The sequence below is a fragment of the Glycine soja genome, chromosome 13 (assembly GCF_004193775.1).
Source record: "Glycine soja cultivar W05 chromosome 13, ASM419377v2, whole genome shotgun sequence".
In the NCBI taxonomy this organism is placed as follows: domain Eukaryota; kingdom Viridiplantae; phylum Streptophyta; class Magnoliopsida; order Fabales; family Fabaceae; genus Glycine; species Glycine soja.
In genome coordinates this window covers 29,493,439-29,511,530 of record NC_041014.1, presented here as the reverse complement: position 1 = coordinate 29,511,530, position 18,092 = coordinate 29,493,439, and the positions used below count along the sequence as shown (strand labels likewise).

General features: G+C 34.2%; 2 protein-coding genes across 3 annotated transcripts; one reads left to right on the top strand and one right to left on the bottom strand.

Moving 5' to 3' along the window:
* The first annotated feature begins 1,956 nt into the window (after window positions 1-1,956).
* On the top strand, window positions 1,957-10,197 carry LOC114381217 (UTP--glucose-1-phosphate uridylyltransferase 3, chloroplastic-like). Of its 2 annotated transcripts, XM_028340420.1 has the most exons (17): window positions 1,958-2,729; window positions 3,300-3,477; window positions 3,567-3,716; window positions 3,800-3,961; window positions 4,047-4,219; window positions 4,320-4,386; window positions 4,816-4,982; window positions 5,623-5,781; window positions 6,598-6,689; window positions 6,792-6,886; window positions 7,278-7,355; window positions 7,577-7,672; window positions 8,151-8,225; window positions 8,318-8,409; window positions 8,555-8,717; window positions 9,552-9,612; window positions 9,790-10,197. In XM_028340420.1, the coding sequence occupies exons 1-17, from the start codon at window positions 2,062-2,064 to the stop codon at window positions 9,900-9,902; spliced, it is 2,589 nt and encodes an 862-aa protein (XP_028196221.1). In that variant the 5' UTR covers window positions 1,958-2,061; the 3' UTR covers window positions 9,903-10,197. The 2 variants fall into 2 exon arrangements, with proteins under 2 accessions (XP_028196222.1, XP_028196221.1); XM_028340421.1 differs by lacking the exon at window positions 7,278-7,355 and having other exon boundaries at window positions 1,957-2,729.
* A 5,886-nt stretch (window positions 10,198-16,083) lies between these two features.
* LOC114381134 (taxadien-5-alpha-ol O-acetyltransferase-like) lies at window positions 16,084-17,677 on the bottom strand. Its single transcript, XM_028340316.1, has one exon. The coding sequence runs from the start codon at window positions 17,480-17,482 to the stop codon at window positions 16,199-16,201; it is 1,284 nt and encodes a 427-aa protein (XP_028196117.1). The 5' UTR covers window positions 17,483-17,677; the 3' UTR covers window positions 16,084-16,198.
* Window positions 17,678-18,092: the final 415 nt, after the last annotated feature.

The following is an 18,092-nucleotide window of genomic DNA, read 5'->3' as shown; positions in this document are numbered from 1 at the left end:
TTCTTCCTGTTGTTCTAAAAGGTACCAAGGCACAAATTATATATGCATGCATTGTTAATTCTCATCTATGGCTTATCATAGGGGTGTTACACTTGTGTCAAAACATGTGATCATTACAAGATCATTTTGCAGAATATCTCATGCGCATTGGAAATGATATTGAACCTACCAAATGTGATGACATGGTCAAAATACCTTCCAAAATGGCGATAACGTGGGAAGGAGAAAGTTGAATACCAAAGCTGATTCAGGAAATGTTTCCCGAGTTAGAATCTCATACTTGGGATGTATCTTATATGGTAAAAAGAGCTATGCTGAAAAAATTAATAACAAAGTTCTCAATCACTTACAGGAAAAGAGCATGATTTATCATCATTTGATGAGGTGGAAGGGAACACACACAACTTATACCAACAAGAATACTTGAACTCTATTGTGCCAAGGGGTTTACCACCGCATATTCTAAAGGCTAAAAAAGGTGCACCATTAATGTTGTTGCGAAACACATAAACCCTAAATTTGATCTATGTAACAGCACAAGGTTAATATATTGTGAATTTTTCATGAATATGTCGGATGTTGAAATCCTAACAGACCACCATACTAAAATATAATAATAGTTTTCTTACCTAAAATTAAACATAAGACAACAGAGAGTGCAAGACTCCCCTTTGTGCTTATTCTGAAGCAAATTCCTGTGAAATTGAGTTTTGTAATTACCATAAATAAGTCACAGGGACAGATCATATCCAATGTTGGAATCTATCTTTCATAACATGTTTTTAGACATGGCCAATTATATGTTGTTTTGTCAAGAGATGTTTCTCAAGCTTCCTCAAAAATCCTTATTAAAGAAGGACAACTTGAAGAGGAAGATGAAAACTTCACCAAAAATGTTGTTTACAATGAATTTTTGTTATCTCATATTTAGGTATTGTTAATTTTCATTTATGTATGTATATTTATTATTTTATTAATTGTTATTATTGGAATAAATTAAGAATCATTTGACTAGGAAAAAACTAAATTGTACTTTTTTTTGGTTTTAAAGGCAACTTAAGATTTAAAGTGACCTTTCGGTTATATGAAGACTTAAAAAGAAAGTATTTGGACATGCACTTTGACAAACAGGTAAGGGATAAAATATATACTTATACTTATTTGTTATTTTTTTTTCAAATTCTCAATAAAATTACTTATTATCTTTAGGAGGGTGAATTTGAAAAACTATGAAATATTTGGAAGGATGAGTATTCACTCAGAACAATATGCCCAATTGACAATAAGATTAGATCCAATTTGTTATTAAAAATCTTCATATTATATCATTTTCAATCAATCATTTCAATTTCTAATTTTTCTTTAACATAGGTTTATTGTCTAAAAATTTATTCTATTAGGTGGGATTCTACGGTCACAATAGATAAAACTCAACTTTAGAACATGGTAAAAAGAGAATTATTGTCTCAAAGGATATAAAAGTAATATAGTGAGGCTATTTTAAAATTTATGGATTCTAATTTAATATATGCATTTATTTAATTTCAAATTTCCTTAGTTTTAATCAATTTTAACTTAGTTTTTTTCTCTATATTAGGTGACATGGAAATGCAATACAAAATGATACATGCCATATTAGTAACTTTCATGCAAAACTAAATGGATTGATTCTTGAGGTTATACTTAGTTCTTTAATTAACTAATTTTAAATTACATAAAAAACTCCTAACATATACATGATATTGTGTGACCTATTTTGTAGTTTTTCAAAAGGTAACAAATTATGGATGATGTGTTGTATAAAAAATTAAGAAAAATCCTTCAAAGTTAAAAAATTATTCAAAATTAATAGTTATATTATTTCATTGATGATATGCTTTCTTATAGGTTAAATAAAAATACAGGAATGACCATGTATTGGCGCGCTCATGATATAAGGACAAGTTTCATAGACGGTTAAGAAGGCATCTGATTTCCCTCCTTATTATGATCTTTCTCTTCTTGCAAAGTATATTCTTCTCAAACTCATAAATCCCCTCTTTCTTTATCCATTCTTGGGCAATGGTTCACTCCACTTCTCTTCTTCCCCATAATAACCAAACCTTCATCCTCTCCTTCCGCTCCAAACCGTCTTTTTTTCATTCCCATTCCCACTCTCTCTCTCTTCCATCTTCTTCCTCTTCTTCTCAATCGTCATGTTGCCACGTGGCTCGAATCTCCACCGAGACCTTGGAAGTCTCGCCGCCGCCGCCGCCTCCGGGTTTCAACTTCCGCCGCGAAATCGCGCGCCTCGCTTCGCTCCGCGACAGGCTCGCCGCGTGCACTACTTTAAACGAGAAGCTCCGAGTGATGGACGCCGACTCCAGAGTGAAGCGCTTCTTCCGTTCCCGCCACGGGCTCGCTAGGGTTTTGGCGTCGCTGCAATTGAGCTCCGACCAACTTTTCCTGCTCAAGTGTGTGGTCGCGGCGGGGCAGGAGCACGTGCTGTGTTTGGGCGAAACGGAATCGTTGGAATCCTCCGCCTCCGCCGCCGCCGCCACCATGAGTGCGGTGAAGAGCGCGCTTTACGCTCTGGCGGAGATGATTGAGAATATGGATTCCTTTAACGGCAATGGCGGAGCGGGTTTGGGGATGGCGTTGGGGGATCACGAGATTGCGGAGCTGACCATGTTTTTACAGACTTTGGCGGAAATTGAGCGATTCTATGACTGTATTGGAGGAATTATTGGGTCAGTGCTTCGTTTTTTTACGTTTACCATTCGCTTAGTATGAAACAAATGGGAATGTGGCGGAGTAAAATTAACTTATCTTGCTTTTGCTTCTTTACTATATTAACAAGCGAACAGAAAGCAATTATATTAATAATATTACCTTGTCTCAGTTACGCTTCTTAAAATTTTTAGTTCTCCAGTTTTGTGGGAAGAATAATTGGGTTTGCGCGGGAGACAGGGTGGAAACAATAATTGTATTTTTATAAACTCCTAAGCAAACGAACTAGTTCGCCTAGCCTTCATTACTTGTCATCCCAACCAAGGTTTTAAATATGTGTCATCTATCGAGGTCACAGCTTCGTTGAGTTCCTTGATATTGTGGGAAATTGCAGACAAATGTGGCCGATGTAGCTGAAATTGAAGTTGCGGACCTTTTTTTAAAACCTTGATCCCAACACATTCAAGTCTTTTTTTTTTGCTTTTGCTTGGCATAAACTTGGTTTAATAGAAAAGAGTGTTGTTTGGGAATAGGTCAATGTGCATCTGCTTGTTTGTTTGCTAACAATAACATTAATAAATACACTGCAGATATCAGATTACAGTACTGGAACTTGCACAAAAATCGTTTGAGATGCAGAACATAAGCTGGGCCCACCAGAGGCATGACGTGAAAGAATGCCAAATTTTGGGAATTAATGCACCTAATGGGCTTAACCTTTCTGAAGACACAGAGTATGCATCTCAAGCAGCTCTATGGGGTATAGAGGTTAGTTTACTTACATTACTGTTTCATAATTTGCATTTAGATTGAGATGATTCATAGCTACCTGGAATAATAAGATATTGTCCTTCTAGGGTTTGCCAGACCTAGGTGAAATTTATCCTTTGGGAGGTTCTGCCGACAGACTTGGTTTGGTTGATCCTAACACAGGTGAATGCCTGCCTGCTGCAATGCTACCATATTGTGGAAGGACTTTGTTGGAAGGTCTTATAAGAGATCTTCAGGTATATTAGATATCCAACTATCAAACACAATCGTACTTCTTATGCCCACTGAAATATCTATTTCTGCTGTTTCACATTTGAAGGCTAGGGAATTCTTGTACTTCAAGTTATATGGGAAACAATGCATCACACCTGTTGCAATAATGACAAGTTCTGCAAAGAACAACCACAAACATGTCACCTCTCTGTGTGAAAGACTTTCATGGTTTGGAAGAGGTCGATCGACTTTCCAATTTTTTGAGCAGGTTTTATATAAATCTATACCACAGCTTCTTAGAAGGGGTAATCTTATTTTAACAATATCTGAATATCTAATTTGTACATTGGCAGCCTCTTGTTCCAGTTGTTGGTGCAGAAGAATGCCAGTGGCTAGTCACCAAACCATTCAGTCCCTTGAGCAAGCCTGGAGGTCATGGTGTCATATGGAAACTTGCTTATGACAAAGGCATCTTCAAATGGTTTTATTGTCAAGGAAGAAAAGGTGCAACTGTGCGCCAAGTCAGGTCTGTTGTTATGATTGATATTTCGAGGGTTTGCTTATTTTTCCGTTTTCTAGTAGAGAAACTTACTTTTACTAGGTGACTCATACTGGTGACCTTGCAGTAACGTGGTGGCAGCTACAGATTTAACCCTCCTAGCCTTAGCAGGGATTGGTTTACGTCAAGGAAAGGTAGGTGAGGTAGTTTTAATTGATAATGTCATTCTTTTCTAGGACTGTGTATATTGACAAAGATAAGAACATGTTATAATAAATGGGTAAATAAAGTCTTACCATGTGTAGTTTCTTACCTTCTGTCTTGTAAAATTTCTTATGCATAAATATTTGGGTAAATTAACAAATGACAGATATTTGCAACTTTGGTGAATAATATATCCTGGGAAATAAAAAGAAACTAGATACCACAGTCAATCTGTTTATCCTTTAAATGCACTGTTTGCAACTTTGCATGCAGCATTATCCCTATTTAATAGTTTATCTTGCCTGAAGAACTTTAAGAAAAAAGAAAGATACTATTTTCTGTAATATTTATTGAACTAAGCTGTCTCAAATCACAAATTGAATATTGATTGCACTTTCTTAACTGTGTATGTTTAACAGAAACTGGGATTTGCATCTTGTAAGCGGATCTCAGGTGCCACAGAAGGAGTTAATGTGCTGATGGAGAAGAAAAGTCTTGATGGGAACTGGGAATATGGTGTGTCTTGTATTGAATACACAGAGTTTGACAAGTTTGGAATTACTACCGGACCTCTTGCTCCAAAAGGGTACATGATTTTTCTGAACTTGATTTATTTCAATATTTCATCAATCTCATAAAATGTGATTTTACCTTTCATAATCTAAACTGAATATGCTCAAATTTGGTTTCCAGATTCTATGATATCTTGTGCAGCTTTAAATAATTTTCAATGCTTAAGTTATGGAATCCTTCTAGTGAGATACTCTATTACAAACAAATAACTTTGATGATTAAGAACACATCCCCAAACTTGTGTCAATATTGAGAATGGCATGCATCTCATAAACCTGCATCCACAGGAGAACCATACATTTCATTTTAATATGAATGCATTTGATATCAGAGATTTCTTTTCTTCTAGAGATTATCATAACAATTAAATAGTCATATATGTAGTCAATATAAACAAAAATTGGATTAAAATACCCTAATCCTACCTCCCAAGAGGCAAGAACATGAATGCCTAATTAGAGTCTTATTTTGTGTTCTTCTAATCTTATTTGTTGAAAACAGAGACTTATTTTTGTTTGCTCAAAATTATGTCTCACTTGATTTGGTGGTGTTGGTTTCAGTTTATTCTATTAGAAATCTTTATTCTGTTTGTATTTTAGGCTTTCTAATTTGGAATGCATAACCCAAATATCAACTTTATTTTTATACTCAAGTTTGCAGGCAGAGTTCCCTGCCAATACGAACATCTTATACATTGATTTGCCTTCTGCGGAGCTAGTTGGGTCAAGTAAGAGTGAAAGTAGTTTACCTGGAATGGTGCTAAATACTAGAAAGCCAATAGTTTACACAGATCAGTTTGGAAGACATCATAGGTATGTATTTTCCCTATGAACTTTATCTTTGCAGTTTTATTGCTTGCTTTTGTTTTATAGATTAAATAGAATGTGAACCTTAGCACAATGGTAAGGTTGCTTGCTGCCTTGTGACCTAAATAAAGTTCACAGGTTCAAATCTTGGAAAAATTTCTGTTCGCTGGGTTAAGGCTGTGCATATCTACTTTCCTCAAACCTTAGTTAGTGGGAGCCTCATGCATTAGGTTGCCATTTTTCTTATTGATTAAAATGGTATTATTAACTGTAACATTTATATTTTGAAATAGATGGGTTTCGTTTATCGGCTTAAAAATAAAATTCATCCTTTCTTTCCACAGTGGTCATCTGCTTTCTTATCTATTACTACTTATTGGTGTTGGTAAGAGTAGATTTACGGTTTCTTCAATTTTACTATATTGGTCTTAAATTCTCTAAGTTGGTTTTTGGTTAAATTACTCAGTTTGTCTCTAAACTATCCAAGAATTTTCAATTAGGTCCCTAAACTAAAAAAATTAACTTGGTCCCTAAACTAAAAAAAGTATGTCCCTGGGGTTAGTTTTTGATTGCTGAAAACCACCAGAAAATGACAATTTATCGCCGTTTTTAAACCCCCGAGACTCAATTTAAAAAATTTACATGATCTAGGAACTTTTTTGTTTGTGGTTTAGGGACCTACTTGAAAATTCCCTAATAGTTTATGGACCAACTAAGTAATTTAACCTTAATTTTTCTTGTGATGAAATGTTATCACTCTGTCTATATCGCTGATTCTTTTGTACAACTTATTCATCCCTTTTTCTCATTGTGATTTGCTAGTGTCTCTGGTGGTAGACTTGAGTGCACAATGCAAAATATAGCTGACAATTATTCCAACTCATATTCTTCTAGATGTTATAATGATGTGGAAGGTATGCCATACATCATTCATGTATTTGTTTGATCTGACAAACCCTATGTTCCCTTTGCCATTGAGTTGAGCTTAACAAAAACCTTACATATTATGTGAGCAGATAAGCTGGATACTTTTATTGTATACAATGAAAGAAGAAGGGTTACCTCCTCTGCTAAGAAAAAAAGAAGACATGGAGACAAGTCTTTACACCAGGTTTGATTTACTGCATGTGTAAAGTATGAATTTTATGTCTAGATTGTGATTACTAAACACAGTACATGTGATATTCCATTGTGTTGATTTAATTTCAAGCTCCATACCGTCCTTGTACTCTTATTTCTCAGCCTTTTAGCTTTTTATTATGAGGTTTGTTCCTAATGTTTCCTTAGATACTTGGATAGTGCTCACTTCACTTAGCAGTCGGTATCATCTGAATATCTTACTAATGTGTTGAAAGTTGAAGAACCAAATTAGAAGTTTTTTGAAGTATTAGAATTATTTTTAAGTTCCTTAAACATTTACCATCACAAAACCTACAACTTATGTCTTGGAGTTGTAATTATTTTTGCTTTTAAATATCTAAAATGTTTACATTTATATGCAGACACCTGATGGTGCTCTGTTGGATATCTTACGAAATGCTCATGATCTTCTTTCACAATGTGATATAAGACTTCCTGAGGTATATATGTATTTTAATGTGTGTTTTATGCATATTGATTCATTTTCATCTGGTTGGGTTGGGTTCAATTTCATATTATACTAGTATGCTTATGCGACTGCATAACATTTTTTTATTTCTTGGAAGTTCATTTGGTAATACATGTAAATTTGTAAAGGGTGGATGACTATCTTTTCTAGGTACTTTCAATTATTTTATGTTATGTTTTCTCTCTCCTGCAGATTGAAGCTAACGAGAACTATGCTGATTCGGGACCACCATTTCTCATCCTTGTGCATCCGGCTCTTGGTCCTCTTTGGGAAGTCACTAAGCAAAAAGTAACACTATATATTTATGTTATTTTTAAATAGTCATTCATCAACAATTGTCATTTTTGCATTTGTTTGTGTATGTTTAAAATTATGGAAGTTTAATTGAATTCTATCAGTAAATGGCTGTGTGCTCTAAACATGTTGGTTCTTAAATGGTGAAATACAGTATCCACGGTCTATTTATTAAATGAGCATTTTAACATATTTTTCTTGTTAGTGAAATTGTGTTAGACATGATTAATTAAATAGGTCATTTTTGTCTGTGTCCAGTCTCCACTCCACCCATAGTGTTCTATCACACATGGCAAGACATGAATATAACCTTTTTACACAAAACTTTCTTCCTATTGTTTGATCATAATCCTTTCTTCAATGCAATTGGCTTGAAACATGACAGTTCTACAGCTTTACAAGGGTGAATTGTGTTGATCATCTTTTATTGAAAAACGGTTTCAATTATTTTGTCATTCTTTCTTGTGATCAGTTTTATGGCGGTTCCATATCAGAGGGCTCTGAGTTACAAATAGAGGTTGCAGAGTTTTTTTGGAGGAATGTTCAGGTACTACCTACTCACATAGACTTTGTTAACTTATATGGAATGGAGTTGCTAAGATATTGGGCTGATATTTGTGGTTTGCCCCTTTATTCCAGCTCAATGGAAGCCTGATTATAATAGCTGAGAATGTTATGGGCTCAATGAAGATTAATGAGAACAGTGAATCCATACTACATTATGGCCAAAGGTACTGTGTTGTCTGTATTAATAAGAACTGTTGTGATCCTTTATCAACCTGATCTTACGTACAAATCCAAGACCTCAGGTACAAAATTGTTTTGGATTGTAAATATAAAAAATGTTTATACACATTTGTCGTGTTATCATGCCAGGTGTGGAAGATGTAAATTGCAAAATGTCAAGGTATTGAACAAGGGAATTGATTGGACTTGCGATGAAAACATATACTGGAAACATGATGTGCAGCGATCTGAGGTGCTGCAGATCATACTGCATGGAAATGCTGAATTTGAGGCTACTGATGTTGTCTTACAGGTTAAAGTTTAAATTCGGATGTTATTCTCCCTCTAGAAAAATAGTTGCAAATCTTGCTTACAATACTGCCAACTCATTGGATTTGAGCCAAAGATTTCTTATACTATGTAAGATGAGCACAACTGCCTGGTATTTCTTGACACAGTAGGATTTATTTCCTTCATCGATACCAAACCGCATTGTTCCAAGCAATATTATAGACATGGGACACTTCCTTTTCTAAGCACTGACATAAGGGATGCCTTTCGAGTTTAGAACTTACTAGGTAGCTGTTTTTTGACTATCAAACTAACCCTGTAGTCATTTGTATATGAATGTTGAAAAGAACCAGAGTCTTGTAACAAAGCCATCAATTACTGTCAGTTATACAGCCTAAAAAATAAGTAAAATAAACTTACTCTTCTCGTTAATTCTAGTGGATATTTGATACGTATTGTATCAAGGGTGCCAGCAGAAAAAGGGAAATAACAGTAAAAGGAAGAAGGAAGACGTTTCCAGAGAGCTATAGCCCTCCCTAGTGAGAGAAATATTCCTGCACTCCCATTTTCATTAGTGATCTCGAGGATGATCCTCAATGATTACAATCCCCACCCTTATAACAGAATTCTCCCTCTCCACTATTCTCTAACTAACTCAGCAATGCCCATTCTACCCCCTTCTTGAATAACTAAGTAAATGAGAATAACAAAGCATCAGCTCATTAACTTGGTCTTGGGCCTACGACTCTACACCTTAAAGGGCTTGTCCCATTTTGAGGCGCATTTCCTAACAATATTTGATACCCATAAACTAATAACTGACGAGCTTATTTTTGCTGTTATTTAACTGATATAGGGAAATCATGTGTTCGAAGTTCCAGATGGCTACAAACTGAAAATCATGCCAGGAAGCTCAGGTCTCTTCAACTTTAGAAATTTCTTTGGCTTGGTTGCTTATGCTTTAGTTTCCTAAATTAATATGTGTGCTGTTATCATGATTATTGAGAATGTTACTGTTGTAATCCTTAGTCAAATTGTATTTGTTCTGTCTAGTCATAGAATGTTACTTATTTAAGTTCATAATTGCGTTTCAGGTTTAGCAATCCAGTTGGATCCAATTGATCAAGATATGATGGAGAGTGGAAGCTGGCACTGGGATTACAAGATAGAAGGTTCTCACATTCAGCTAGAATTAGTAGAATCATAAAACCACTAACCACTCTAAGATGTCTACTGCGAGAATCATGGTTCACAGCTAGCATTGGAGTTCACCTAAATAATTTCGATTACCAAGTGGCAGGTTGAACAGAAGTTAAGCCTTTGTCATTTTTGGTTGTTTTAGTTGTAATATATGTTTGTAGGTTTGTAAAATCCGTGTCACTTCCCTCATGTTCTTTTATTTTTCCATTCTTTTTCCCCTTTATTTGTTGGGATGATCTCATGTAACCAACATTGTTAAACTGAGATGAATTCGATGAATGAATATGGATCTATTTCATTAATTGCAGATCTCTTTTGTATTATAAACGTACATTTTCCTTTGAGATTATCACATGCTCAGATCACACCCGGTCTCTTTTTCTGGTTTCTGCCGAGAGTCCCTTTAGCATACGTCTTTCCTTTGAACTAGCTATTATCGTTTTCATAAAATAATGATGAATTAATTTTAATAAAAATTTGTCCTCAATACATATTTTATTTGTAACTTGAAATACTAGACAATTTGGCTCATTAAATAATCCTAACAGTTTTTTATTTTATTATTATTATAACATAAAAGTGAGAGTATTATCAAAATACTAAAGAGTGAAGAAAATAATAAATAATATTTGAAAATGATGTTTTTATCATAATTTTAATATATTAATAAAATAATATTACTTGTTGAGACCGAAGAAAAAATATCTCAATTACTTGATACTATGAATAGAAACAAAACTCAATTTCAAAATTTCAATAAAAAAAGAAAATACGAAGAATATTTTGTAATTAGTTTAAGTTATAGTCATGTTAACAAACAAGTGGTTAGTTCGACTCAAATTGAATTTGTTTTTCTTAAAAAGGATATCGAATTTTGGATGAAAAAAACATATATGATTAGGGTGAAAGATTTTATTAAAATTGATCAATCAAGATTTTTTTGATGAATATTGATTATCAATAAAGTTGATGAATTTTTCATATGAATATCATACTATAGTTCTGTTATATATAAATATATCCATCACCATGGTTGTTTGAATGAAGTATTCCAATGTAAAAGTTTGACAATACATGAGTTAACAAATGAATTTACCGATTTAAAATGTCAAGACAGTATGCAGCCTCTGAAATTTCTGGGTTTTTTTTTTCTTTTAATTTATATGTATCAATTTGCTGTGTGTGACATGTCACATGGTTGTGTCCGCATTGCTAATGAAACTCTCCTGTTTTGGAGGATTCGTAATCGTCCTCCTAGTTGTATCCTCTTTCCTCACTCTTCTATTAACATTAATTAATATGTTTTAAAAATATATATCAGTGTGCTGAGGAATTAAGAAAAATTAGTGCTTCTTTATCCTGAACTGCGTGTTCGGTTGTCATAAGAATAATAGAAGAGTTCCACCAAACAAGATACATCTGTATATTCGCTGCCAAACAAATGACTTTGAATGTCAATCCCCTTATCACTTAATAATCCTAATTTAATATTTAGATGTTTACAGATCTCATTATTTCATGTATTTTTCAGACTGTCCAGGCAAAGTAGTATTTCATGTTTACAGAGTTCACCAAACAAGAAATTTTTGCACTACTATTTTACTATATGTATCTTTTTTTATCAAATATTCTCATTTACATTTCAATATATAAATTTTTTTTTTGTTCTCTATTATCTTTGATAAGAAGTGACCCAATGGATTTTTTTTACAATCTTATTTATATATTTGATCACCCTACTAATTAAAATAATCTAATTCTGAAACCGTTAAACAGAAACTTATATAGATCGTTCATAGGCAGCTACAAGCATGGATGTTAATAAGAAAGGTCACATTAAATCTAATCAGATTGTCTAGTCAGATTATATAGTTAGTTAATAATTTGGCACCAATTAAGCTAACATTTTATTTGCACTGTCTTTAAACAGTTGTTGGATTTGGGTTCAAGACAAATTGCAGGAAGACAATTGCATTATTTGATTGATCATCCTGCTGCTACACCTATAACTACTGTCCAGGCAAAGTCACTTCTAAGTTATATAACACTGACTTGTTTTGTTGTTGTTCAGTTGAAGGAATAGAATTATTTTGTCCCATTTTGGAATACACCTAAATCCCACAAAATATTGGGGCAGGGAAGAAGGTACTACTGATAGAAAATGCATATCATCCTCAAGGCCCAGCAAGGCAAGATTCATCTGGGAGTGAATATTACTTTAAATTTGTAAAAATTAAATAAAGTCGTAGACAATGTTGTGCTTTGATCACTTTTTTCAGTCCTAACCCAATAAGAGACAAAGCCTCCTTCCATTCCAATACAAAGCACAAGCCTCTCTCATTGTCCATTGAATTGATGTACAAAATGTACGCTCTAGCTAGCTATCATCACTAACAACAGGACCCTCTCATACACCCCACACCTCTATTGCCTTACAATACATTGCACTCCCAACAAGGTCATTCATTGTACTACTGCCTATTGTGTCACAGGAGACAAAGCACCCTCCACTCCACCGCATTGCACGTATATATATGTACCATTAGTCCAACACCTTTCTTTCATTTCAACACACTCACAATTGCACATTCATCTATAACTTGTAGCCTTAATTGTCCTTTGGTTTTATTGCATAGATAAGATCAGGGAGTAGTAGTGGGCATTGCAATTGTGTTCGTAACGTCAAGGTATTTTGACATTTCACAATCACATTATGATCGTAATTACAACCACATTTTTTGACAATTACCCGCAATGCAAAAGTTTTTTAGCTCACCACAACTGTAATTTAAAACTATGATAGTGAGCACTGTAGTGTTTGAGTTAGGATCTATAATAAAGTCATACATAGAGGGACCTTAGGCTGTGGTTCTCCTTAGCAAAAAGATAAAATGAACTAATTTACAATATGAGAAAGAGCTTAAACATAATTTTCATAACCTTAGATACTTTAATTTGTTACAAATATAAGGAAAATACTAAAATTTATTAGTAACACTAATTGATCATGTTGAAGTAGTTTGACTTTGACTATTTACGTGACATATAATGTGCTCTAGTCAAGTGCTAGTTTAACTAGCGAATTGACCAAACAATGACTAATATGGCTCTATGCCAGTAATATGTTTCAGAGCAATCCCATTTTGACACTCAGTTTCTAAAATTGCTCTAATTTGGTCGATCGGCCTATAAATAACGGTTATCAAATGTCTAATCTATCACCCATGGTATATATAAAGTATCATCCAGGTTATACCCTAATTACTAACTCGGAATGTACACTTACTTCAAAATTTTCCATATTAAATTTTTTCTTTCTTGATATACTTCAAAATTCTCCATATTAAAATTTTTCTTTGTTGGATTTATTATATTGGTAGACATTTAATTTTGCTTGATATTATTTTACTTGAAGAATCCCTCCAATCTTATCATGAACCACCTAAAGGATCATTTAGTGTAACATCAAATGGAATTAAATATAATTATAAACAATAAAAAGTATAGAAGAGAGGGAGAGAATATTATAGAAACATTTTATGTATTCCTTCCGTACCCATTTGGCCATTATATTTATTGTAATAATCATATATTTATTGTCATTGCAGTTATACAGTCAATTATACCAGACATGATTACATACAAAGTCAAATGTTTTATGTAATTCATAAAGTGAAATCAAATGTCTCAGCACATGAAATATGCAATAATTAATCACGCCACCCGTACTCTTTGTCTGCATACCACTCTCATCCATGGGCGGAAATTGATGGATGCATCAAGTTCTTTAAAAAGTTTGCGAATATGCTTTTCAAATATTTTAGAAATTCTATACCATACGTCATGCATATCTTGTTGAATAACCAAACGGACATAATCCACTTTTTATGGAAAATTTTATAAATAAACAACTTTTCACGTTTATGATATGAGTTATAAATATATAAACGAATTTTTTGACAGACATCATCATCATACTAACAGTTTTTCGATTAAAATAAAGAATTTAATAATACGAAATGCAACAATGCCAAAATGATAGCTAAATACAAAGGACCCGACCATTTTCCTCTGCTTATTAATTTCAAAATAACTTACTATAAAAGCAACAAATCATACCCTCAAAAACAAAAACTAATCATACATGCATCTTTTTGTAATTAATTAGAAGATGTATCAATAGGTGTACAAAAAGTTTTTACTACTATTTAGTTAAAATTTGTAATTTTGAGAAAATAAGTCTATCATCCAGCAGGAGTTATGGCCTAACCTATATATAAAGTCAAGTTAGATATACTAAGCTTTTTTAGAAATAAACTAGGCAAAAACTATAAAAGCCTATTTGATTAAAAAACTAGGCTTAAACTATTCAAAAATATTTTGAGCTTTACGGGTTCACCTATTTAAATAAATTATATTATTGTAAGTGGTATTAATATAATTATTTTTTTTACAATTTATTAAAATCACATATTTATTTACTTTAATTTATTAATGATATTAAACATGTTGACCTACATATAAGTTATGCTAATAAACTCATTGAAGGATAAATAGACGCCTTATTTAAAAATCCTATTGTAAAATGAACTTTTGAATAGATTAAAATGATAGTCATATTAAACCTTAAAAATAGGTTATAGTATTTTATTTTTTTTGGGAATGGATAGGTTATAGCATATAAACACTTTGACTCTTATAAAATCTAACCTATATTATCACCTTGTCAATTGCCTTGAGTTATTTTAAATTTCATAGTTTATAATTTATTTAAAATATAACTTTTTCTCATTGTTTTTTTAGTTGATTATCTTATTTATAAATAGGTCAAGTATATCTCATAACTTTCATATGGAATAGGCCTTTGAACAAGTTAATAGGTCAAATCAAATTAACTTTTAAAAAGATCAGGTTAGGCATAAAAACAAGCCTATGCCAGATTTTTTTTATGTTTGAATTAAACTTAATTAACAGCGTGTTTAAAAGTATTTTTACTTTCAAAAACAACAAATTTTTCTTTCTTAATCTATACATTGAAACACATAATTTTGTATAAGAATTCGCAAACATACTTTTACTTTGTAACTATAAATCAAACGTATTCATATTCTTAGTAAAACTTACTTAAGTAAAATCTTGTTTGACCCCACTATATACTACCCTAATAATTTGGTCTTTTAAATATTTTTTTTGTTCTTTTATCTTTTTATTCTATTTTAATTTGATTCAATTTATTAATTGTAGTAATAAAAAAATGTTACAATTAATAAAAAAGATTATATATTGATAGTATAAAAAGTTTTATACAATCATTTAATCATAATCGATTATATATAACATATACTCTCATGGACACTAAACTTATAAAAAAAAATGGACATTAATTAATTGCTCCTTCTTATAGTATATATCTAATTTGAAAGTGATTGTATGTTATCCAAGTGTATGTATATATATTTACATTTATTCTTTTATTTAGTTAATTAATAAAAAAACTGAGAAATTAAAATAGCACATGACATGAATCATAAAAAAAATACAATCAATTTAATAAGAAAAGGCTAATGAATTAATATTAAGTGGTGAAATTCCGCCTTCTATTTATTGAAATATAGATAAACTTGAATCCATCCACTTGTTCATCCTCTGTGTTTGTCTTTTACACAGGTGTCAAGGTGTGTTCAAATTCATATAAAGGAAGCAAGATTTTTAGGTCCTTAGATTAGATGATTAAACAGTAATCCGGGATAGCAAAAGTAAAGGGGATCCATCAGTTTGAGAAAGGGTAAGCAAGTGGGAATGGCATAAAATAAATTTCAATTCCAAAACCGTAAATAGTAATAATAGTATGCCAATATTTGATTGATTAGATCAGGAACCAATCATATATATTCCCGATTATTCCTTAATCTTATTATATAATTATTCTATTTTTTATCATATTATATATTAAAGTATTCTTCGACTTATGATTATTTTTTTAAATTTTTTTACAAGTATTTATTTTTAGTAGTCTCCTTTTTCAGTTATATTTTATATAATTATTTACAAGAAACGTTACGAAAAAAACTCAAATCTGATTCATGATATATTTTTTTCATCAGGAGTCATTTTTAATCTTATGCGCGTGAGTTACAAAATATAATAATTGATTCTAATTAAACATTTTTATTCAGCAAGAGAAAATGGAAATTAGGAATAATTTGTTTGTTTTTTATTTTATTTTTGTTAAACAAAAAGCACAGGAACTAGTGAAGAATAATTACAGAGGTCAACGTGACGTAATAGTAGGGTGTGGTTGGGTCATAAATTCGATTCCCGGAGGAAACGGTGAAAGTTGTCAACGGCGGTGGTGGGGACAGCCACCATGACCTTCACACTCGCCCGTTCACCGGTCACCGGAAGAAACAAACAGTACCTATCACAGCATATGGGCCCCACATGCAGAGGCTTCCCCATCCCGAGTTCAACCCTCTCAAGCCCCAGCCTCGACCACTGCGACAGAATCAGCACCCCCACCGAGTCAGGACTCGCCCTCGACTCGGACACCAACTCAACCACCCTCCGCACGTGCTCGCTGTCCACCCTCTCCTTCGCACGCTTCACCAGACCCGACCCGTACCTGACCCCTCTCTCCCCCAACTCCCACGCGCTTGTCTGCGCGCATCCCAACACAAACGCATTCCCATAATACCCCTCCGGCAGTCCCGGCTTCACGCGCTTCCGCACGTTCACGCTAAACAAAAGCTTCAGCGTCTGGTTTTTAGGAAACCCCATCGCCCTCGCCCAACTCCTCCACACGTGCGCCGCCAGAACCTCGAACGACGTGTACGACGACATTCCGCACGCGCCCTTCAGCGCGTTGATCCGCCTCTCGTCGAACACAATGCAAGTTGGTCTCAGCCCGCTCGTGACACGGTTCATGAACCCGCACAAATCCGGAACCCGGACAAACTCGGCGTGCATAGCCGGGTTCGCCCGAGTTCTGCTGTCCGGATTCATGAGCTGTCGATCCCAGACCGGTTTAGGTTTGGGATCGACACTCACGTTATTATTATGGGATGCTAAGTCCGAGAAATAATTGAGAAACTCGGCACTGCCGATGCCATCGCAGATGCAGTGGTTTATACCGACGCCGACAGCTGCAGCGCCGTCGGCAAGCCACGTCAGCTGAATAACAAGAATTGGAGAGCCTTTGAGAACGTCGGTGACGTAGAGAGATAATAGTTTCCTCCATTGTGCCACTGTCTTGGGGGCCTTTTGGAAATCATGGGAAGTGTAACGTTCAGAAGAGGCTTCGATGAAGACAGCGCCCTGGGCCCGACAAACGACCTCGAGGCCCGGGCCATCGGGTCTGGAGCGAACCCTTCCGGCGAATGGATAATAAGGAACAAGCGCTTTGGCTAATGCAGCTTTTAAACGAGCCGCGGTGGAAGTTGGGTCCAGGCCCGGGCCGGGCCTGTAAATAAAAAGATACTCGATGGTGAAGCGCAAGAAGAGTTGGGAGTCAAGAGCTGAGAGTGAGAGAACGGTATTCGGTGTGGGCTCGGAAGGGGTGACAACGAGAGCTTCTTTGACACGCACCATTGTGAAGTTGAAGATGGATAATTTTAAGTTTTAAGCATAGGTTTGTGTTGTTGTTGTTGTGTGGAAGTGGTAGTGAATGCATGTGAGAGAGAGGGTGGTATTTATTTGTAAGGAGTGTGGTGTAGTATTGTATTTTTATTTATTTTTAAGTTGGGTGAGTTAACTGTGAAAGATTTGTGGCAAGATTCTCTGGGCATCGCTTTATGGAAGAAAAATGAATATGAAAAAAACAAAAATAGTAAAACAGCTGTGCTGGCTTTGCTTTCTGTCTGTTGGGTGAAGTGATGACCAGTCATTTCCGTTTCCACCACCACCTCACCTCATCGAAAAATCATTCCCCAAATTCCTCCCAAAAATCTTTTCTTCTTTTCTTTATGGTTTTGTCACAAGCCCGTCGACGTGGCTGGTCGCTTCATTTCAGATACCTGTCTCTCCAATTCATTTCCCTATACCTTAGTAGAATTCTCGTGAAACTAAGCACATACAATATATAAATATCATTTAATAACAAAAGTTGAAATGCCTATGTCTTGCACGGATCCACATGATTGGGAGCAACTTGGGCCTCAGGCATAAAACAAAAGGAAAAGTATTCCTACTATACTATTAG

Bases quoted from the DNA above. Each gene is read 5' to 3' on its own strand.
- LOC114381217 (XM_028340420.1), top strand. From the start codon at position 2,062: ATGGTTCACTCCACTTCTCTTCTTCCCCATAATAACCAAACCTTCATC. The intron at 4,983-5,622 runs GTACATGATTTT...TTTATACTCAAG, and splicing joins GGACCTCTTGCTCCAAAAGG to TTTGCAGGCAGAGTTCCCTG. The intron at 7,356-7,576 runs GTATATATGTAT...TCTCTCCTGCAG, and splicing joins GTGATATAAGACTTCCTGAG to ATTGAAGCTAACGAGAACTA.
- LOC114381134 (XM_028340316.1), bottom strand. From the start codon at position 17,482: ATGGTGCGTGTCAAAGAAGCTCTCGTTGTCACCCCTTCCGAGCCCACA.